General features: G+C 50.6%; 13 protein-coding genes across 13 annotated transcripts; 5 read left to right on the plus strand and 8 right to left on the minus strand.

Moving 5' to 3' along the window:
• Positions 1-260: 260 nt before the first annotated feature.
• On the minus strand, positions 261-4,105 carry K460DRAFT_370093 (Adaptor protein complex AP-2 alpha subunit). The gene is made up of 7 exons (XM_040934082.1): positions 3,748-4,105; positions 3,607-3,694; positions 3,536-3,549; positions 3,440-3,483; positions 2,762-3,386; positions 770-2,712; positions 261-719 (listed from the first exon to the last, which is right to left on the minus strand). The coding sequence occupies exons 1-7, from the start codon at positions 3,833-3,835 to the stop codon at positions 618-620; spliced, it is 2,904 nt and encodes a 967-aa protein (XP_040784651.1). The 5' UTR covers positions 3,836-4,105; the 3' UTR covers positions 261-617.
• K460DRAFT_178677 (uncharacterized protein) lies at positions 3,723-4,195 on the plus strand. Its single transcript, XM_040927029.1, has one exon. The coding sequence runs from the start codon at positions 3,886-3,888 to the stop codon at positions 4,159-4,161; it is 276 nt and encodes a 91-aa protein (XP_040784652.1). The 5' UTR covers positions 3,723-3,885; the 3' UTR covers positions 4,162-4,195.
• A 515-nt stretch (positions 4,196-4,710) lies between these two features.
• Positions 4,711-5,287, minus strand: K460DRAFT_370094 (uncharacterized protein). The gene is made up of 3 exons (XM_040934083.1): positions 5,023-5,287; positions 4,879-4,947; positions 4,711-4,823 (listed from the first exon to the last, which is right to left on the minus strand). Exons 1-3 carry the CDS (start codon positions 5,108-5,110, stop codon positions 4,750-4,752), a joined length of 231 nt encoding a protein of 76 aa, XP_040784653.1. The 5' UTR covers positions 5,111-5,287; the 3' UTR covers positions 4,711-4,749.
• Positions 5,288-5,573: 286 nt separating this feature from the next.
• Positions 5,574-7,986, minus strand: K460DRAFT_370095 (GTP binding protein-like protein). Its single transcript, XM_040934084.1, has 5 exons — positions 7,567-7,986; positions 7,384-7,515; positions 7,211-7,324; positions 5,820-7,165; positions 5,574-5,770 (listed from the first exon to the last, which is right to left on the minus strand). The coding sequence occupies exons 1-5, from the start codon at positions 7,754-7,756 to the stop codon at positions 5,696-5,698; spliced, it is 1,857 nt and encodes a 618-aa protein (XP_040784654.1). The 5' UTR covers positions 7,757-7,986; the 3' UTR covers positions 5,574-5,695.
• A 217-nt stretch (positions 7,987-8,203) lies between these two features.
• Positions 8,204-8,600, plus strand: K460DRAFT_380040 (dolichol phosphate mannosyltransferas-like protein subunit 3; the record flags this gene model as incomplete). Its single annotated transcript, XM_040935221.1, has 3 exons — positions 8,204-8,251; positions 8,305-8,373; positions 8,433-8,600. The coding sequence occupies 3 exons, from the start codon at positions 8,204-8,206 to the stop codon at positions 8,598-8,600; spliced, it is 285 nt and encodes a 94-aa protein (XP_040784655.1).
• A 236-nt stretch (positions 8,601-8,836) lies between these two features.
• K460DRAFT_409520 (uncharacterized protein) lies at positions 8,837-9,545 on the minus strand (the record flags this gene model as incomplete). Its single annotated transcript, XM_040937257.1, has 2 exons — positions 8,837-9,396; positions 9,449-9,545. The coding sequence occupies 2 exons, from the start codon at positions 9,543-9,545 to the stop codon at positions 8,837-8,839; spliced, it is 657 nt and encodes a 218-aa protein (XP_040784656.1).
• A 498-nt stretch (positions 9,546-10,043) lies between these two features.
• K460DRAFT_358755 (uncharacterized protein) lies at positions 10,044-11,750 on the plus strand (the record flags this gene model as incomplete). Its single annotated transcript, XM_040932135.1, has 2 exons — positions 10,044-10,825; positions 10,877-11,750. 2 exons carry the CDS (start codon positions 10,044-10,046, stop codon positions 11,748-11,750), a joined length of 1,656 nt encoding a protein of 551 aa, XP_040784657.1.
• A 196-nt stretch (positions 11,751-11,946) lies between these two features.
• K460DRAFT_178797 (uncharacterized protein) lies at positions 11,947-13,096 on the minus strand. Its single transcript, XM_040927030.1, has 2 exons — positions 12,897-13,096; positions 11,947-12,851 (listed from the first exon to the last, which is right to left on the minus strand). The coding sequence occupies exons 1-2, from the start codon at positions 12,926-12,928 to the stop codon at positions 12,143-12,145; spliced, it is 741 nt and encodes a 246-aa protein (XP_040784658.1). The 5' UTR covers positions 12,929-13,096; the 3' UTR covers positions 11,947-12,142.
• Positions 13,097-14,130: 1,034 nt separating this feature from the next.
• Positions 14,131-16,026, minus strand: K460DRAFT_370101 (uncharacterized protein). The gene is made up of 4 exons (XM_040934085.1): positions 15,699-16,026; positions 15,117-15,647; positions 15,037-15,060; positions 14,131-14,992 (listed from the first exon to the last, which is right to left on the minus strand). The coding sequence occupies exons 1-4, from the start codon at positions 15,701-15,703 to the stop codon at positions 14,272-14,274; spliced, it is 1,281 nt and encodes a 426-aa protein (XP_040784659.1). The 5' UTR covers positions 15,704-16,026; the 3' UTR covers positions 14,131-14,271.
• K460DRAFT_358758 (uncharacterized protein) lies at positions 15,947-16,814 on the minus strand (the record flags this gene model as incomplete). Its single annotated transcript, XM_040932136.1, has 2 exons — positions 15,947-16,651; positions 16,710-16,814. 2 exons carry the CDS (start codon positions 16,812-16,814, stop codon positions 15,947-15,949), a joined length of 810 nt encoding a protein of 269 aa, XP_040784660.1.
• Positions 16,815-17,122: 308 nt separating this feature from the next.
• On the minus strand, positions 17,123-18,411 carry K460DRAFT_409525 (uncharacterized protein; the record flags this gene model as incomplete). The annotated part of the gene is made up of 2 exons (XM_040937258.1): positions 17,123-18,066; positions 18,120-18,411. 2 exons carry the CDS (start codon positions 18,409-18,411, stop codon positions 17,123-17,125), a joined length of 1,236 nt encoding a protein of 411 aa, XP_040784661.1.
• A 797-nt stretch (positions 18,412-19,208) lies between these two features.
• On the plus strand, positions 19,209-20,624 carry K460DRAFT_319851 (aldose 1-epimerase; the record flags this gene model as incomplete). The annotated part of the gene is made up of 4 exons (XM_040930437.1): positions 19,209-19,491; positions 19,542-19,598; positions 19,647-20,478; positions 20,537-20,624. Exons 1-4 carry the CDS (start codon positions 19,323-19,325, stop codon positions 20,622-20,624), a joined length of 1,146 nt encoding a protein of 381 aa, XP_040784662.1. The 5' UTR covers positions 19,209-19,322.
• On the plus strand, positions 20,616-21,129 carry K460DRAFT_178901 (uncharacterized protein). The gene has a single exon (XM_040927032.1). The coding sequence runs from the start codon at positions 20,748-20,750 to the stop codon at positions 21,006-21,008; it is 261 nt and encodes an 86-aa protein (XP_040784663.1). The 5' UTR covers positions 20,616-20,747; the 3' UTR covers positions 21,009-21,129.
• The last annotated feature ends 126 nt before the right edge of the window (positions 21,130-21,255 follow it).

Below are 21,255 nucleotides of genomic sequence, written 5' to 3' on the forward strand. Positions count from 1 at the left end.
CGATGCGGTTATATTGTTCAAGGTTAAGCATAATAAATACATATGACCATAGGATCTTGAATTCAGCGCTTCCCGTTCGCTCAGCGGTACTTAAGCAGGATACCGGCGGATTAGTAGTTAGGTGGGTGACCACTAGCGAATCCCCGCTGTTGTATGTTTTTGCTATTTTTTGCGCACCCTACGTGATGGTGTGGTGATCTTTCTTTGGCTCTATTGTGGTGGAAAAGCGTAGTTGAAAAACTTGGCGCGGCCATATGATGGGACAGCTCTTTTCCTTTTGCGACTAGATAGCTATCATTAATTGCTGGCCTCATAATCGTAATGTATTACCAACTGCAGAAAATTGATCTGGTGCTAAAAGAATAGAAGTAGTGTGGTAGTGGAACAAGACGCGACGGATCCGCTTCGAAACGCTTCAATATGTTTGCTCATGCTAAACAAGATAGAAATGGTATGCCGTCTGAATACTTTTCCACTCAAGAAATGCTACACAGACAGCCCTCAAATTCTCCTAAAAGGATGTTGCTAACTCTCTCGCAAAATACATTACTTTATGAACAGTCAACGCTTCCAAGTCCTCGACACAACTCAAAGGGGGCAGTGAAAATATTGGTGGCCTAGGGGATGCCCTCGATGCCTTGCGAAAGTCGGTCCTCCATAGCTTTGATCAGTACTGGTGGGACGGATTCGTCGGTTGCGCGGATGGTGATGCGGTACATCTGCGGGCTGTTAGCATTTTGGTTCCTAGTTATGAGCTCTGGAAACGTACCTGAGTATCGAAGTTCGGCTCTAGTCTTAGCAAACACCCGAACTTGCCCTCACTTGAGTGGAGCACTGTCGCGCCAACGATATTCTTTGCGTTTGGATCGACACCAGTAACGATACCCCACTTGAAGCCCCTGACTACCTTTTGCACAAACTCCGAATTCATTGTCCGGTTCTTGCTAACAAGGCCGAAAATGCTCTGTGCTTCACGTGGAGCACCGCCAATTTGTTTCCATCGCTTGAAGAAGTCCTCTGCGCTCAGTTCGGCACCTTCCATATACTTGTGAAGTAGTACTGGGAGTTGAAGCGTGAGGCCTTGTAGCGCGCCTGCGAGGTACGATATCCGGATGGTTGGTGGATCTATAAAGACATTTTTGCATTCGAACATGATCGTTTGTTGAGTCTGGCCCTCTGGTGCAATCGAGGTATCAGGCAATCCCTTGATGTCCGATTTCAGCGTCTCCGAAGACCTATTATCGACCGTGGTGGTAAATGATCCGATCGGAAACGAAGACTTGTTTGTGAAGTAGAAGATGAGCGCCCCCAGCTGGCCCCGGTATTCTGTCCGTAGACCTACTTGTATTTGCTGGTCCTCATACAGTATGCCCTCGCCGCGAAGTAGAAGGCGAATGTATCCAGGTTCCCAGTCCGGGCTCAAGTGGGCGGCGCTGGCAAGGTTCGGAGCTTTTAATACCTTATTCGTGTCGATGTCCAGGTCTAATCCTGCAAGGTCGCTGGAAATGGCATTGACGCCATTTGTGCCGTTCGCGGTAGTAGCTTTGTTGTCTTTCGTTACCGGTTCCGTAAAGCTTCGCTTGACACCGGCAGAGGTGTTCTGCCGTGCCAGGCCAAACTCCTTCAGGTCCGCATTCGCGTCTTTCCCGCCAACTACCCATGTTCGCTTATCACTAGTCGTGGCATGCTTCTGGTGTAATCGAGAGAGTAGTGCTGATGTTCGTTCAGGATACGGTGGCATCTCATCGCATACGGTCCGTAGTAGGTCGTCCGTTGGCATTGTCGCGAGGGTCAGGTATTCGCACGCTCTTTGCTGAAGCTCAGAGTCGAGCGAATGGCTGTAGGCGCGGAACGCTTGGAGGAGCTGCGGTTTGATTTCGGGGAACAAGTTGACGAACTTGACATAGGAAGAGAGCAAGATCGCTCTTGTACTTGATGAGCAGCCCCGCATCTTCGCGCTTAGAGCCATAAACTGTTCAATTGGACTGCAGCCCTTGGTTTCAGCGATCAAGTGGCCGAACTCTCCAAGAAGGTACCCGCCGATTTTCACTAGGGTCTCATGACAATCGGCCTTGATGTACTGTAGGATTGTCTGCGCGGCATAAACTTGGAGTTCCTCGTTGTTCGTCACGATTTGGATCACTCGTTGCCACACTTCATCGCTGACATGATCGCCTGCCATGGAGATCAAACGCAACGATATGTCCACATACCATTGGACGTCTGTGGCGTATTTCTCAGTCAAGATTGCAATCTTAAGGACCATCTCTTCTCGTATCGCGTAGTCCGCGGACTGGAGGTATCGTAAGAGCTCGCCCACAATCGCTTGAGCGTTCGACGGATCACACATGCTGTAGAGAAGGTCGAGGCCCTGCCTTCGCACGCTGATATCCCGGTCTCTTAAAGAGCCGATGATGATGGCCTGATGCTTCTTTATCGGGTCGAGTGTTTCTGATTGAGCAGCTAGATGGGTCATCGCTTCCAGACCTAGGTACCTTACGTTGGTTTCTCGGGATGCGATAAATTTCCCCAACCGTTGTGAGATCTGGACCATTAGATCTTGTTCCGTGTCAAGATGGATCACAAGGTTGATCGCTTCGAAGAGAACGGCGTTTTGCGCATTGTTCTGTTGCACATTCTTTGGCATGTCCAGAGCGGAGTCCATGATTTTCTGCAGTGCTTGGCGAATAAGCTTCCGTATATGCGAATCCTCTGCTCTTGTTAGTTGAAAACATCTCCTAGATTCCGAGGGGATACCTACCGGGAGGTGGATAGTACTGGAGAAGCTTGAGAAGCTTGACCAAAATCCATGGACATGGGACCTTGTAGTAGAAGTAGCCTTCCGCACACTCATTGTCAACAACGATCCGCTTCAATCTGTTCGCAGCTTTCACGTAGCTCCCCCTGTACTGTTCGGTGTTGTCTTGGACTAGTGCGGTAACCAGTGAGGTAACGGAGAGCGCAACGCCCATGTCAGGATCGTCCATGAGCGATATTATCCGTTCCGCCCATTCATTCTGTACAATGCTGGGGTACTTTCGGTATAGGCGAAGTAGTGTCAGAGCTGCCTTCTTCTTCACAAATGCTTTCGATGCCGGAGATATGAGTAGTCGGTGAACTTCTGCGCTCAATGCCTCTCCCAGCTCTTTACCACCAACATTCGCAATCGCGTGCAGTGCCAGGCAGTTATTGAGCTCATTATGATCCAACAAGTCTTTTCGGATACTGTTAACAACCAGATGTAGCAGTTCGTGCTCCTCGTGTAAGAATAGCGTAACTGCGAGGTATCCGATTTGTTTCTCCGAGTACTTGGTGGCCGAGATGAGATTCACAGCTTCAAGATGTCCGAAATCGACGTTCCAGCCGAGTATGTATATGTACAGGAGCTATGTAGGTCAGCATTCGCGCTTGCGCTTAACTTCGCCGGTAAATTAAGTACCTTGCAGACGTATTTCTTTTTCTGGTAGCCGTTGAGGCTGCCATCTGGAGAGTGACATGTTAGAGGAAGTCATCTAGGATGCGTATATCAAGGTACCTCTAAACTTTTGCCTACGATATTCCGTTAGCCTTTTAGTCTACCTCTAAAACTTGGCATGGCAGACCTACCGGATGTTGGCCAATTCCTTGTTGATCCGCTTCTCTTCCAGCTCGCGAGCTCGAGCATTTCTTAAATCTGCAATAAACGACACCAGTCCTGCGCAATCGTGTAAGTCTCCGACCAAGATATTTTCCTGCAGGCCAATGTACCTCTCATAGTTGGCACATTGCCCGACTGGTTCCGGCTGAACACCCCTCCGGCGCTCGATGCCATCTTCGCAGCGGCCGACGTAGCCATACTGGCAGGCTTAGTGGGTAGGCGACTCCCACTTGGAAGATATCCAGACAATGCGACGGTGGTGGGTATATGTGAGGTCGAGTAGGAAAGCCTCGGGGCAGGGGTTATGCCGGCGAGCGAGCTGCGGGAGGTGGGTACTCGTGAAAAGGGACGACAACAGCGGAAGTCTGGAGGTCAATCATGAAGCAATGGCGAGACAGAAGGACCGTGGGGGAAACGACATGAAGCAAAGAGAAGTCAGCATGGTGCTAGGCGGTCTCTGTGCAGCTGTATGCTCCACGCGCGAGATGCGGCGGGATCGTCCACGGGTGCTTGGACCACTTTAGTGTGGGCGCGCCTAAACTCCGTCTGGGAGCTGCTTCCGCACTGAGACATCACTATAGAACGTGCTTGACACGACGGCGTGGTGTACTAGTACGGCTGTCTCTTCCGCAGTTGCGCGGGTATGGAGAGAGCGAAACCTAGCATGCTTACCTCTACAGATGCGCACGCCTCTACTATCACAAGGCAACGAGTGGACGCCGCTCAGTGATGCGACCTCGCCTTTCCGCATCCTCACCCCCAATGACACGGACATGGCATACCTGAGCATGACAGCGAGCCTAAGAAGGGCGAACAAAGCGATCGTATATGGTTGTCGCATTCAACGAGTCTGCAGGGCTATACGTTAGTCGAACAAGCGCTCAGGCCTGTTCGCATATACCTATCTTCAAGATACACCGATGCTGGAGACACACAATTGGATAGAAAACGTGTAGTGGAAAAGTGATATAATATATTTTGATCCTGGTATCATGCGGCTATTGCCTATTCAGTTGCTCTCCCTTTCTGCAGTCTGAACTCAAGGGTCGAAGCCCTATATGAACGCCAAACACCCCCAATGCTCATTCTGTATGTACAGTCTGTCCACGCGCTTACTTCTTGGTCGTGAAGTCGGTCTCGAGAGAGGAGGAACCGCTGTTCTCGTTGCGGCTGCAGGTGCACGAACCTATGAGATGTTGTCAGACAAGTTACAGCGAAGGTCAACAAGAATGTGTGCTTACCCTCAGCCCGCTTTCCGCACGCACAAGTGCTGGTGGAGAGCTTGTTTTCGGTAGTAGACTTCGCGCAGGCTGCATCTCATGTTAGTATACACACGCAACTCATAACAAAACCTGTGGGAGGCTTTGGGAAGAGAGAAGACATACTGCACTGGAGAGCAGGCTGCTTGCCGCACGAGCAGGTTGCCTCCTTGGCGCACACGCACTCGCCGTTGTTGCGTCCGCAGCAGGCCATTTTGATATTGGTGATGTAGAGTGTTGAAGGTTTGGTTGAGGGTTCGAAATTGGTTGAGTTTACGTCTGAGATGGAAGATGTCGTAGATGAGGTTTGATATTGACTGTGAATGAAAAAGCAATTATGAGCGCCCCAGGCTGGCTTTATACATATGTCACCTGTCTTCCACTCGCAGCTGGTTGCTCAAATGGACCCTGGGCAAAGGCGGTACAAACGTACGAGTGGCGAAACTGACCAATCAGAGCAAGGCTGATTACGCCGTGTCACCAGTTTGCGGCGACGGTGAGGCTGAAATTGCCACTTGATGATTCACTATCATTGAAATGATTGTTATTCGCTGGGATATGATAGCCATGTTTTATATTTGTTCGAGGACATTATGAATTGGTGGTGCCGGGATTCTTGGCAGTAAGTAGACTATCTGGCTCATGTGGGAACAAATTAGGCCGGAGATGCGACCACACCACTAAACCTTCAAAGTCAGAAAACAGCATGATCTTGGTGCACAAGACGTTGGATTACTCTATTTGTGACCTTATGAACTGTTCCCTCCAAGTTTATATCTTACCACGCAAAATAATGTGTTTATACCAGAAGTTTCCCCAGCTCCGCTTGAAGGCCGACAACCTGATTCTTTAGCGTCATATCCATCTCACCGCCCTGTCTTTCATTAATGCCTATCTCGAAGGAGCGGTCTGACGCTACTTACCGCATTGTTCTGAAGCGCTTGCAACAGCACGATCGCGTTTTGATAATCTCTGCCTGCAGCCGAGCCTTGCTGCTCAACCCCTCCGTCCTTCCCTTCTGCAAATTCTTTGATAGCGTCGAGCAGCCCGCCATCGTCCTTGATCTCTTCGATGACATGCGCAGCGCCCTCGGGTGATTGTGCCATCAGGCCTAAGCCTAGCAGCCCTTCCGACCTTGCGTCCGCGTAGAATCGCTGACGTAGGAGCCTGGCCACCGGACGAGCAACACTTGGTACTTTGAGCAGTTCCTGTCTTACTGCATCGACATCCTTCTCTGCATTGGGTCGACCGAGATAGCGAAGCATAGCAACGAGGGTGCGGCCAAGCTCGATCATGGGGTTCTTCATAGCCGTACTTGGTAATGCTGCGGACGGAGCAATGGCTTGTTCGACGATGCGTGTAAGGATCGTGGCGTCTTCATCCTTTTCGAAAACAACCTTCTCGATATTGTGGAAATTGTTCGTCACGAGCTTGCATAGCATGGCCGCTGCTTCGCCACGAACAGATGGGTCGCTGAGGTTTAGAAGGTGACAGCACGTCCGCAAGAGTCCGGTATTAACCAATACTGTTCTGTTCGCCTCTGGAAATGTGAGATGGCGCATGAATCCCGCTGCAGCGTATAGAAGCGCTGGTTTGGTGCTCGATGCAAGAATACTGATGAGAGTGATGTGAAACTCCATGATGTTGACCATATCCATGCAGACTTCGTCCGACATGGCCAAATTGCCGAGCATGACACATGCACATACCGTCGATGGTGAGTCGGCTGGAGCACGTAGTTTCGCCCTGACCTTTTCTACTACCTGACTTGTGACAGTGAAAACCTGTGCGAAGGTATCAGTGGCTGAAATCGCTGAAATCGAGCTGATCAGTTGAGTTAGTAGAAGCACACTAGTTTCATCAGACGTAGCGGTTTCATCGGTCTTAGAAATCGACAGCCCTTCCAAAACTGCTTCATTTTCGGTGGGTGTGAGGCGAGCCTCGAAGTCCAACATCAGACTAACCAAGTCATCTAACAACTTCGGCGTTGCCACCTTTGGCTGAAATTCTGGGTCTTGTAAGTAATGCACTAGTATGGCCACGTATTCATCGTAGTGATCTGGATCGTATCTCAGGGCCATTTCTAGCAGGTTCGTGAATGTTTCCAGCGAGAGCGCGTCTTTGAGCTGAACAGAAGTGAGGCTCCCCGTGGTCCAGGTCAGTAGCTCCATAGCGTAATCGAGTGCTGCTTCGGGTATTTTGTCAAGGGCAAGATATGAAGATATTGTGTTATCCAGTCTCAGCCCAGCTGCAGCGGCTTTGGCAGGATCTGTCTGTGTGAGCATTGTTTGTCATCGGAGATGGATGAGCGTACCAAAGTCATTGCCTAGATTGAATAGCACTGCTAAAGCAGTAGTACGCAACTCCTCCGATGTGAGGCAGGCAATAATGTGTTGCAAGTCCTTAATCGCAAGCTCTCTATTCGAATCTTGAGCGTTGGTCAGACATTTAACATCGTCATGTGGATGTTGTTGTAGAAAGGAGTACCGTTATCTGCAACCGAATTACCGATGACTCTTAGGCACTGCTTGGCCAGAGGATCTGTATGGTCGCTAACAGAGAGCCTAGATAGGGCGAAGGACAATATGCCGCTTTCTCGAAACGGAGTCTGCCATTCCTCTACGCACTGTCAGCCTGCTCCATTTCTAACCAGATATTTGCACCACCTACTCTGCCCTCCCACAGCTGTCCCAAGAAGCTTTGTAGCAACCTCGGCAGGCTCGGCGTCTCCTATATCCACGAAACGTTCAAGCTTGTGGAGTAGTGTTCTGAGAGCTGCATCTTGGCCTTCGGGGCTTCCCTCGAGTAAGAGCTCTATCGACTCTAAGAACTCTTCAACCTCTTTATTGGGCGGATGCATTTTTGCAGATTTGGAATTTCTTGAAAATATATGTTTGAAGGGTTGTGTCTAGCTCAGGGCTCCATTGTGCTGGCGATGCTCTTTAACAAGCGAAAAGCTGAAGTAATCGCGGGTCGTTGTACCAGCCCCCACTGTATCGGAAACGTATACCGACCAGTTTGATGAAACCTCAATCTTTCGTGCTGTGTTTGGTATAGACTTGACACGGTGTTTCCGTTTGTGACCTGCTGTTTGAAGTGTTGAAGTTGCAAATGGATGCTTCGACCCACCACCGGCTAGACTTGCCCCAAATCGGCTACACCTGACCCCTGGAAAGCGATCCCTTGGCGGAAATTGAGCCATCTGGCATTGAGCATTCGACACTACAACGTCGCCAGCATCACGCATTCCCAGCTCATCCGACCGCATACCCTCGTTTCCAGATTGTCAGCATAAAATACCGTCAAAATGACGCGCGCACAACAAACAATCAGCATTGCGATGCTCCTGACATCCGTATGGAACCCCCTGGCCACACTTCGAGGGGTTCAAGGTTAATGGTGGTGTAGATCTACCTCGCAGTCTTTATGGAAGTCATTCCGTTCCCTGAAAAGCTTCAGAATGAGGTTGTTCCTGTCGTATGTCTATCTTCGCTCCTGGACCCTGTACAATCATCATGAAAACTGACATCTGGTAGCTCCCCTTCTGGGCCCTCGTCTCCTTCGGCGCATACCTGCTCTTCAAACTCGGCTGGGGGGTCTTCACATTCAATGATGTGCCAGATGCGCATAAGGAGCTCATGCAGCAAATAGCAGAAGCGAGGGTCGATCTCAAGGCGCAGGGGGTGGATGTCGGTGAAGACTAGGGCAATTAGGGGCTCTCGGGATATAGCATTGCTGGAGCACAAGGCTGAATGATGGCGTTGGTTTAGGGCAGATACGTGGCATATGCATACTCGGTGTATTCAATGGGTATTCGCTTGCTCTACAAAGACGGTCCTGGGGAGGAGCCTGGATGACTTCGCAGAGCGTTGTAGTTCTCTCGAATACAAAGAGCTACTAGGCGAAGACCTCCAGCTCATGTTGATACGGCATGCCCCCGTTAAGCAGTAGCAGCTTCTTCTTTCTTATGCATCTGCTTTAACTTCTTCTCCGTCCTCATGAATTCCCTTATACCCACCGGTATATCATCGAAAAGATGGGCCTGCTCTGCACCTGCGATCCAATTCGTCTCACTCCCACCTCCATCATCATCCATACTAACAGCAACATGGCTCGGTTGCCCAGACCCCGCCACCATACTCCCCGTACCTTCTCCTTTCTGTCTCTGTGCCTGCATCGCCGCTCTGGCTTGCGCACTCTTCTCCGCCCACTCCTCCATATCGTCTCTATAAAAATCCCACACACAGTTCACGCACCCAGACATGCAGCAATTGTCCGGTTCGCTAGGTTTCGGTGGTACGGTGACGCCTGCAATTATTTGTGATGCCTCTGTGATTTCCTTTCGGCGCTCTGCTGGACCAGCAAGTTTGGAGCCGAAGACTATACGTGCTTTCTCAAGAGTTTGCTCCTTTTGAGTTTTGGGGAGGGACTCAGGTGGTGGGGGATTCGGGTCGGTGCGTGTTAAGGGTGTAACTTGGGATCGTGCCTTCTTGAGGATTTCTGTATGTGATCAACATTGGATCATGATTCGTACGTATTGAAGACAACGAACCTGCGTAGAAGCCCGTTATTGGTCTGGCTTGCTCGCCCGCTGGCGCAATATAGCTCTTGTGGCGGCGTTGTATCCGATTGCTATTCTGTAGTCCCATTGTGTGTGATGTGACTAGTGTATGCGTATTGGTTAACCACCTGGAGCACGAAACGCAAAGGCTTCGGTGCAATACTGGCGGTCGAGCGGTCTTTACTATATGCTCCATTGCTACTGGAGGCTAATTGCGGAGCGGAGACCAGTTGAAAACGATTGAGGGATGAATACGCTTGATCATGACATAGTTAAGCCTGGTAACTATGTCGCAAGTGCTGTACGCAGTCGCACCGGGAAATGTGGTAGCAAGCTTAGTGACAGAAGTGAATGGAGCTCGAGAGAGACGTCATTTTGCGCCGCATTTCCGAGGCTCGGCAAGAGTTGCTACGGATGGCCGACACAGCAACAACACGCGCCGACGCGACGACATTCACTATTCCACCAACATCTACAAACAGCGTGCGTTTCCCAATCTATATATTTATAGCCCACATTACGACTACGCGACACGCCGACTCCCTCAACCCTCCAGCCTGGTGGATGTGACACTCCGGCTCAGACAATGGACGAGCACGCACGCAAGCGCAGGAAAACCAATTTGTCAGAGGAGCGCGAAAGGCAGTCAAGTCCGCCGAGAAAAGTTCCACGACGACCATCATTTGCATCGCCGACTAAAGCTAGTCTTGCACGCAACTATCCCAATCTACTGCGCCCCGATTCTGCTGGAGGAGCCGCCTCACGGCCAACCAGTCGTAGTAACATACTGCCTCGAGGGAAGCAGGCGCGTGCTTTTGTACTCGACGAGACAAATATACAGCAAGACTTGAGCCAAGAACCTTCTGAAGATCCGGATGACGACACGACTGCCGGTGCATCACTACGACCCCCCATTACCCACAATGTTACCCCGCGCCCGCGTAAGGTTGTAGGATACAAGAGTGCTCCAGTTTTGGCAGGCGCATCGGATGAGGAGGCGGCGGACCTACCAACAACACCCTCACAAAGGGGGTTGGAAGAGCAAGATGGCCCTCGTCGAGGTGTTCTGTTTTCGTCTCCAAGTAAACAACCGCCTCGCGTCAACGATCCTGCAAAGCAATCACCTTTGAGACCAAAAACGCTACCTGTTCAAATTGTGGAGCATGGTCTAGACGAGAATGATGTTGAACCGCAAAAGAGGCCTTCTCCGGATCCAGAAGTCGAGATGAGGAAACGGGAGAAGGGACGGCTTCAGCGCGAGCTAGAAGATCTAGAAGCTCAGGTGTTAAAATGCACAGAAGAGATTGCCAAAGAGCAACAGCGGGCTCCTGATAAGGCTCTTCGGCCTACAGAGCGAACTGATCTGATGTAGGTTCAAGCAAATTCCCTTCCGCTTAACGGTGACTAACTCTACTTCAGCGAACTCGTGTCCAAGATCAACGGCGTAGATTCCAAAGGAGAACAACCAGTACCCGTATCGAGCTTGCTATGCTCGTTTTTGCCTTTCTCTGCCCTGTCTTTACCTCCTCTCCGGCCGAAACAACAAGAGAAATCTATCCCATCACATCGACCCGTGGAGCTAGCAAATCCCTTACCCTATCTGGAGATGTTTACATCCTTTAAATTCTCCACACAGCTTAGCCTAGCTCGCAGCAAGGTGGCCCCATCCTCTAAGAGGGTACAACAGAAGCACACAATCGGCATCGTCGGTCCACAGAAACTGCTCACGACACATGTTTCGGTCGTTATTGACACATTAGCGAATGAGGTCGTCGACATGCGAGTTCCTCATCTTTCACCCTGGGCCGAACGCGAACTAGGCACCTTCGTGCGTGAGAAAGCGAGGGCTAAGGACCTTGGAAACGCATGCTGGGCCATCAATTCGTATTGGGACATTGCAAAGAAGCGCGCGCAGTACTGGCATAAATGCGAATCGGCATTTGCGGGCTTGATCGTCGGGCGTGCAAGTGAGGACACCGAGAACGTGCGCCGCCAAGCCAAACCAGCTGCTTCAAAAATCTCACGGAAGGATCTCGGCCGACATCTGGGCCGTGATACCTTGGTCCTGCAAGATAAACACGTTTTGCTAAAAATCAATTGGCGGATCAGCTTCGACTGGACTGGCGAAGCTGGGTCAGAAATCAGCGTAGAGCCGGCAGTCCCTCAAGTGTGGCAGGAAGCAGATACGGCAGCCAGCTTTAAGAAAATCCCGGAGACCTTCGCGTTGCTTTTGAAGGGCAAAGGGGCGTATGAGGCCACGAGAATCATGATAGCCCTACTGTATGCGCAGTAGATGGCTGGAGGTGTATATTGCTTTTGTATAGCGTGTTTTCGAGATACCAATTCTATTTTACGAGTATGCGCGATCGAGGAGATTCAAGGTGCGTTATGCTAGACCGAGATTCACAAAGTTTTGCTACCCGCTTCAGGCTGAGTATGTTAGAGTCGGCTGATAATACATTCTTGATCTGCATGTCGACCCTGCTCCACCTCTCACACCTTAGATCAGATGTGTATGGTATGTTATGGAACTGCTTACAGCGACAAAGTCCAAGAACAGTGGTAATTGATCATTAATGCGTAGATACACCGGGGCGTCACCAAATCAAAAACTTCTACTATACAAGATCTTATCTTCTTGCAGCCCCACTGCTAAAGCCAATTGACCTCTTTCTAGCGCCAACATTACGAGTCATTGCCCTCGATTCTCAGTCTGTCGAGCGTATTGGACAAGAGCTCATCCTGGTCCATATAGTTCATCTCACTCTGGACAAAACGCCTTTGGTCAGGGGCAGTTTTGAAGCTCTGAAACACAAGCATTCTCAAATCCTTGTGGTGTATCAATAGCTCATCCCACTCTTCTGTTGTTCCCTTCAACCGCGTCGGATCGGCAAAATGCTCAACAACATAATCAAGGTAGAATTGTCGCAACTTCGAAGTAGTGGCGCTGTGCTCGCAAACGTACTGCACATTATACGTCGCGACGACTCTGCCTGTGGATCTTGCTGTATGCTGCATGTAGAGACGACCCATGGCATAGTTCTTGAACTCAGTGCATAGAAGCTTATCGCCGAGAACCCAGCATTTCGCATTCATGTTCGTATCGTTATGCAGGCTTTCTGAAAGCGTAGATGAGGAGGCTAGAACGGTGTATTCACCGTAATACATCCATTCGACGAATAGGGCGAAAGCTGCGGGATCATCCTCGGGGAGTTCGATTAGATTTTGATCACGCTCCTTGAAGTCGCGCGTACAGGCAGCTCTGAGGAAAGGGGAGTATTGCGATATCAACGCCTTCGGCAGGAACCAGGACTCGTTGCAGTCGCACGATTCTGGCCGCGAGCACAGGCAGGAAGATAAGCCAACAGATATTTCAATACTAGCACCGCGGAGTCTACCAGGGTAAGCAAAGTTCAGAATGCTAGTATAGACAACGCACATCTTGAGATGCTTTGGATCTCTTCTGCTCATTGGTATCAGAGCTTTACCGTTTAGTGCTGCGGAAAATCCTGACGCGAGGTTTTGAGAAACCCACTCTGCACGCTGACAGCCTATACCCTGATTGTAGTCTGCCAACCTGAGTTCCTCAAGGCTATAATTTGAACATTCTGGTTGGGCACTGATGGTTTGGAATGGACGCCTCTCGTACTCGCACGGCTCCTCGTATGGAACAATCGTTACTGCGCCTGTGCCTGGTACAGGTGTGATGTTGTCTGATACAGATACAGCAGTAGGTGAAGGACTCGATCCCAATGATATCCTGGCCAGCGCTGTTTCTGATATGCTAGGTGTAGAAGGCGATGGACTATGCCCATCAGACGGCAAGGAAGTGGTAGAGTTTTGGGAGGCGTCACCAGAAAATTGAAAGACGTTGCTCAAGCTCTGGCCGAACAGAGATGTCGGTTGACTAGGTTCATCTTATGTTGAGTTAGACTGAGTCTTGGAATGAGTAGAGGCAACAACGCGAAGTAACATACTCGGAGCAGAACTAGAGCTAGATGGACTTGACATTGCGACCGATAACACTATTGTTAGTTGTAGTGACTGGGTGACCTAGTATTTGGTTGCCCACTCGCGTAGGTATGCGGGGCTAGGCGGGGCTATGCGATGTGAGCGCTCAAACAAAGATGGCTTCATAGACATTATACAAACTTCTTCATGATATGGATTTTTCTTTACGTCGGGATACTTATGATGTTTGAGCTGTTATGAACGACGTCGTAGTCCTATTATCGTCCGGAGGAAGCGCGCGCGAAAAAAAGGGGGTCCGTATTGTCAGTTGATCGGCGGACGGGGTGAAACAGAGGCGTCAAGGGGAGTGCAAGTAAGCGAGGAGAAGTAAATAACAATTCGCTTACACCCATGTATCGGACGCATACTTACTGCGCCTCCAAACTTGGCTCCTTGAACTCTTTTCAAGAATATTGTAGGGCCTTCTGATGAGCAAGCGGGCCTTTTTGCGCAAGCAGTGTCTACAGAAGGATTTTGAAGATTATGTAGATTACGTTTGTTAGTCGAAAACAACGTACAAGAGGGCAAATACTCGAGCATGAAATTTTGGTAGAAGTACTAATGCGCTGATCGGCAGTTTTAGTTGAACTAAGTGCATATGGCATTCGCCTTGGTCGTCACTATTTTTAGTAAATAAAATGAGCCGACGTGTATGTCATAATGCACATCGCGTGTGTTCCTCCACGACTCTTGAAATCCTTTCCGTTCGGCAATCGAAAAACTCCACATACCCACTGCATAAACATACTCTCATGTGGTGCATATACCATAAAGGCTCGGAGCACGTGAGTTAGCACTTGCTTTCAAGCACTCGTGGGTTCCCTTTTCACGCGTCGTCCGTCCGCATCCCTCTTCGCAGGGGTGATCATATTCTCGCTGGTCTCGTGAACCTTCTCCATATATATGTCCTTGTCCTTGATCAAGTGGCGCCGATCGGTGCCCGTTCTTAGCACACCTAGAAGCAATTCCCCAAAGTCTACATATTCTTTCATGACTTGCCACCATTCCTCCGTTGTATCCACGACACGTGCACGATCATTGAAGTGTGCTACAACAAGATCGAAGAAAAATCGACGCAGCGGAGAGTTGGCTGCACTGTGTAGGTATGCATACTTGACATCGATGGTCCTGATAGGCTTGGGACTTGTATCTGTAGCATACTGTGCGTAGAGGCGGCTCATTGCGTAATTCTTGAAGTCCGTTGAAAGGAGCTTATCTCCAAGCACCCAAGCTTCCGAATTTGAGTTTGCGATACGCCCCAGTTCTTCGTCATGGCGCGTGGTTAGAGTGTACTCGTTATAGTACATCCACTCAACGAATAGATCGAATATTTTGGGGTCATCTTCAGGAAGCTTGATATAGTTTTCTTGGCACTCGCGAAAGTCGCGAGTGCATGCCGCTTCGAGGTAAGGGGAGTAATGACATATTAGAGCCCTGGGAAGCGACCATGCCTCTGTCCCTTCTTTGGGCAAAGACAGTGCATCTCTAGGGCCAATGACCACGTCGATGCCGGGGCCTTTGAGCCTGCACATGTCAGAAATGTCTAAGTTTAGATGGCTGGAACATACAATTGAAGCTGTAGTCGTCCGGATCTACTGTTACCAAATGTCAGACTCTGAGAGTGAAGACTTTATGTACGTGAACTGACCGTGTGCCGAAACTAATCCTTGCCGTGTATGGTGACCTTGGAATACCTATTGTATCGACCTGCAGTGTAGCGACAGTCCTATTAACGATATCCGCAGCTACGGGTTGGCGACTGCCATGATCTGTGGCAGTCGGGTTGGGTGGTATGGAGGCAGCCTGAGGAACGGGTCCGGACAGTGCACCCGCATCGCCAGGAGGCTGAGGTGCATTGCTTGGGGCTTGGACGCCACTATTTGTCGTCGAGTCAACGGCAAAGGACGGAGGTCTGTTCGGGAGCGGAAGACCCGTATTGCCAGGCTGACCAGTGGTCGTAGAAAGAGTAGATATCGCACCGCCAGAGATTCCACTGGTAAAGGACGCGCTCGCCTGCTGAGTTGAGTTCGCGGGCTGGAAGGCATCGTTGGCGAAGCTGCGTCTTGTTCCCCAGAATCTTTCGCTGCCTCTTCCCGAGTCTCCTCTACCGCCTCTTGCGCGAGCTGTTCCGTTGCCTCTGTTGAAGAATCTTCCGATGCTACCGGGGTTGTTTGGGGAACTGCGGTAACTATTTAGTAACAAGAATCAATGCTTCGAATTGAGCGCATACCTCATGGTGGACCTGCGTGTCGTAAGGTGAGAGCAAGGTAAGAGCCAGGTAACGTGAGAGCCAGGTGGTCTTGCAAAACTGGTAAGAGCGATCGCCCACCTTGGCAGAAGCGTAAGTAAGGCGCGTGTACGAGATTTGGTGATGAGGTGAAACAGGATGATTAGCAAACAGCGGAGATATTCATACGCACACAATCAAGCACAACACAATGCATAGAACACTGCATTAACTTTGATCTTGCCGGGACTTTAGCTCTTCTCTTCCGCCGCCGCGTCCTTGACAACAGCATCCTTCTTCAGCGGCCTCTCCCCGAAGATATCACTCCCCACTCTAACCTCACTACTCCCCTGGCCAATAGCTCCCTCAAAATCCGAACTCATCCCCATACTTAGCTCTAGCCTACCCTCTTCCCAACCCAACTCCTTGGCCACTTTATCCCTCGTCTCCCTCAAGCACACAAAATCCTCGTTCTCATTCTCTGGCGTCGTCTCTTTACTCCTCGCAATTGCACCAATGGTCATAAGGCCCGTGAGCTGCAGATGCGGACATTTGTCGACGACGTGCTGGCACAACGAGAGTGCGTCTGAGGGCTCGACGCCAGATTTTGCCTCTTCCCCGGACGTGTTGACTTGGACCATGATTCGCAGCTTTGCAGCATCTTCTTGTTTTTCCAGCAGCGCCTTGCGGCCTTTCTCTAGCTCGTTCGCCTTCTTCTCGCTATCTACGCTGCTTACACACCACAGATTTGGTATTTGCTCGGCTAGCTGCTTGCATTTATTCGACTGCAGACCTCCGATCATGTGCCATCGTATCGAGCGTGGGAGGAGCTTGGATTTCTCGAGGAGCTCTTGGACATAATTCTCGCCGAAGTGGGTATGTAGAGGGTTGGGAGATTGATGAAGAGAGAGGATGTCATTTGCGGGCTTCAGCTTCGATACTGCTATGAGGCGGACCTGTTTCTCATTAGTAGCTGTTGATGCGAAGTGGGCGGCGCGGGGCTGTGGTACCTACCTGTTGGCCGCCTTTACTTGCTGCACTGATGCGTGACGAGATGCTCGCAACGTTTTCTGCTAATTGTTTTGCGCGCTGGGGATTGATCTGCATGTCTTCGGCCATTATTATCGCATTGGTTGTGAAATTGTTGTGAGCTTACATGAATGGAAGACGTCAGTTCGGCACTGGCTTAAACTCCGTCAGCCCTACATGTCGATCGCCGCTTGGCATACATTTAGGTGAGAACCCCAAACTCCTCACCTAAGTCTATTCGAACTACTATGGGTAATAACAATAATGATGAAGATGGTATAGTCTGAGTTGTTAAACCACCCAAAAAAAATCCTGATCTTTCGTCGACCCGCAGAATTCGACGAGACTTCATCTTTAGGACTATTGATCAATGTAGCCCGCTCCATGATTAGACTAGGTTATGGAGATGCCTGAATCATGTTATCAACACCCGTAGGTATCTGGAAAGCTTCCGCTACTCGCTGAAGCCATGATTCGCTTGCACCAAAGACTGGGTCCAGCAAGAAGTTGTGATCCGTCCTTTTGACAACCTGGCTTCTGTACACGTAGTTCTTCTGCGACGGCGGTTGTGCTGCTTGCGATGAAACACTGTGGACGCTGGTCGTAGACGTCTGATCCGATTTCCAACAATCGTCGAACCACTGCCTCCCTTTATCGCCAACCATTTCGTCCTCGGAAGCATGGAAAGTATCGATGATCCATTTCCTACTGTTGCTACCCACCCTACCATCTTCGTTGATCATCTTGGACAGTAGGGGCACCGCGCAGTCGATGTCGGGCCAGAGGGTACTCGGTGAGGACCACGGGAGGGAACGTGGCTTCTTCATGAACAGCTGAGCATCTGCAGATATACCATCCATGGTTTCAGCGAACAAGAATGTCGTGATATGGTTCCGCAGCTCTTCTACCACCTTCGGTTCCTCCAATGCAAGAGTATTGGTCCTTTCATGAGAACATATCGAAGGCGGTCGCGACCGGGTAGTGGCCTGCGCAAGTGGAACGGGGCCGGGTGGAGGGTTGGAGCGCAGCAACGAACCCTTGATACCTTGGACAAGGCTGCCACTCATTCCTGCCAAAGGTATCACATTTTCGGTAACGAATTTCGCTGCCAATGCATATTTGCCAATTATTGGTGCTGGCAGGAGCTCAGTCGCCCACATGTGCATGACTTTAGTGTGGGAAGGATGAACCCATGGCGCAAAGAAACAGACATAAGGATTTGTAGGATGTAGGATGTGCGGGTGGGTTAACATGGTGTTGAGGAGGTAGATGTCGCCTCCACTGTGACTTGCGAGCGAAACATAGGGGATTCTGAGATGAGCCAGGAGTGGAGGGACCATTTCTACAAATGTAAGCCGGGTTGATTTCAATTTGGCAGGCAAAGCGACGACTGACCAAGCCAGGTCTGTATCCGCTTTTCAAGATCAACTGCATCACTGCCACCTATCCCGGGCCTGTCTGGATGAATGATCCTGACATTATAGGCTCTGGCTAGCTGATCGAGAGTAGCATAGCTGAGGCGGGTACCCATCAGCGCTCCACAGAAGAGGACGACTGCGTTACTGGTTGAATCCCCATAGTCGGAATAGGAAACACGATAGGGTTTATTTCTTCCAGTCTCGGGGTTTGGGGGAAGGACGAATTTCTTATGAAATCGTATGTCGCATAAGAATTCGAGCGCGCCCATAGCTTTGCTGGTAGTGTATTGAAGAGGATTGGAGGTGGCTGGGTTGGGTAAGAATACAGCGGCGCGGGATAACTGGAGAGAGTGCGTGAGGAGAAAGAATAGATGTAGGCCCACGTGGTGAGGTGATGCTAGGTTCTGGGTGGTGCGAAGCTTTCTCAAGAGCAGGAGTGACTGGGGCTGAGTGAGGCCCCCAGCACGAAGCCGAGTAGCCGCAGATAAGAATCTCAAAGCGCTAACGCTCTAGGACTACCTGTTTGCCGGCCGCAGGCAAGGTGACACTCGGGCTGGACCATTTTGTATCCTACTAGGCTTCCAGGGTTGTATGAATTACGTATAACTCTGGCGAGCTGGAAAAGTGTGGCTAGTAACATGCGCGGACTAAAAGACGCCTTCAGTAAAGGATGATGATACGAGGTTGCCTTGGATGATGCAACGTAGGTATAATCAAAGTACTCCAGCATTCATAGCGCTATGAGTAGTGGCCCAAAGACCGACCCTGCTTTTAGCCCCACATGGGCTACACTGAACTGCATCTCCATCGACGGCCTCGGGGTGTCTTTGCCATGTTCCACCAACATCAACTACAAGGGAACCATATTTAGCAAATAAATACTAAATGGCTCGTTTTCTAGCTCAGTTCCCGGCGCTGCCCTAGCGGCACCTTGGGCGGTCCGGGGTAAATTTCAGACAGATTACATTAGATGGCCAAGACGCGCTTGAACCCCGGAAACAACCCGGACAGAGTGAGATTGAATTTGAATGCACTTCCAGATATTGAAATGAATCCTGTTGGGCGGCGCGTGGTTCCCGGTCCTACGTTGTATAAGTAGGTTAGGGCCGTGAACCATGGAGCTGCCAGCTCGGGGTTGTTCCACTATCGCTTTTCGCTCAAGTTTCTCATACAAGCATTCATGATGAGGTATCTCTCTGCTCTTTTCGCGACTTCGATGGTGCGAAATTCACTTGCGAAACCAGGTGTTCCGTCTCCAGATGCGCAAGGACGATACACGCTCGAGGCTGAAGGCATCAAGGCGCAATTCATCCCTTATGCCGCAACGCTCACTAACCTCTTCGTCAAAGGTGGGAGTCAATTGATATGCGCAAATGCATTTGCTGAGAGAGTGTTGCAGACAAGAATGGCATAGAGCGAGACATCGTTCTGGGATATGACAATGCTTCTTACTACCGTAGGCCTCCAACCACATGGCCAACCAAGCTCATCTGACAATACGCAGCTGTGGATCCTGGTCATCCTGTATACAATGCCATTCCTGGACGATATGTCAACCGCATCGGCAAGGGCCAATTCTCAATCGACAACGTCACGTATCACACCGAGAAGAATGATGGGCCGAACACGCTACACAGCGGCACCAAGAATTGGTCGTTTAGGACATGGAACGTCAGCAAAGTGTCGAATACGTCGATTACGTTCTCCATCTACGACCCTGCCAACTCGACTGGCATGCCCGGCCGGGTCGAGGCAAGCGTGACATACTCGGTAAAGAAGAACAAATGGAAGATTGTCATGGATGCCATCTCTCCCGAGGCGAAGACGCCCCTCATGCTCACCCAGCATACCTACTTCCAGCTCGATGCCTTTGCGCGCCCCGGCAACCGAAGCATCTGGAACCACACCTTGTATATGCCTGAGGCCAAGCGCGTCATGGAAGCCGACGCGAACGCGTTGCCCACAGGCGTGATTGCCAATGTCACAGCAGGGGCCATTGACGACTTCTGGTCCGCACCACATCAACTGGGCTTTGCTTCAGGCAACGCTGGATTTGAGAACCATTGCGGCAACGGATGCCACGGGTACAACGGCAATTGGGCATTCAACACTAACAGGGACAAGAAGGCGACGGTACTCAGTCTGAGCAGCGAGTGGAGCGGCATCAAGGCCGATCTGACGACGAATCAGGATGCGGTTGTTCTGTACACGTGCAATTGGAACGATGGAAAGACGGAGTTTAAGAGCACGCAGGGCGTCGCAGGCCAGAACAAGTTGATTCCACGAGATGGCTGCATCGCTATTGAGGCCCAGGATTACGTCGATGGCATCAACCAGTAAGTTGTTGTGTGGTATTGGGCGTTGGCCAGCATGTCAGCTAACAGTGTGGGACAGCCCTGAGTGGGGTCGCCTAGGTAAGCAGATTGTCGGCCCAGGAGACAAGTATCACTGGGAGGCTGCATGGTCGTTCGGCACAGTATAATCCAAGTGGTTGAGAGGCAAAGAGGCAAAGAGGAGGCTACTTGGTCGCAGGGTCATTAGGTAGGTAGCAGTAGGCTAGTTGCAAAAAGCAGGTTGTTGTACAGTACAGTGGGCGTTGTTCGCGATGCTGCATGGGGGAACCCCGCGTTCAGGTGGGGGGAGTCTTACTGTACCTAGGCACTGTGTTGTGGGAGCGCTCTCGCACCATATTCATCTCAAAGGTACAGGGATGAGAACGAGAATGATGATGATGACGATGATGTTGGTGTTTGTTGTGTTGTCCGATTTGGCACTACTACTGCACGAATGCAGGTTGCAAGGCCGGTTCCTGATGTCGCGGCGGGCGGCTGAGGGGCCAAGCAGCAGCAAGCCCCCCAGTGCCTAAGCGTGGCTGCGTCAGAGAGCTGTCGACGCCTGTTTGTCTTGTATATTTCTCACATGTCTCGACTTGCCCCAGCTGTAAACTTCAACCATCCTGTAAAGGTCGAGCTGACATGTGAGGAGAGGCCGCGCCCAATCTTACGTTCCCCACCCCCCGCCTCATTCGGCCCTAACGGTACGCAACTCGGTCGTTTGCGATCGACAGCTTGCCCGCCAAGCCCAACGACATCATTCAGGTTTCGCTGCTCAAC

The sequence above is a fragment of the Cucurbitaria berberidis genome (genome assembly GCF_010015615.1).
Source record: "Cucurbitaria berberidis CBS 394.84 unplaced genomic scaffold K460scaffold_5, whole genome shotgun sequence".
Lineage (NCBI taxonomy): Eukaryota > Fungi > Ascomycota > Dothideomycetes > Pleosporales > Cucurbitariaceae > Cucurbitaria > Cucurbitaria berberidis.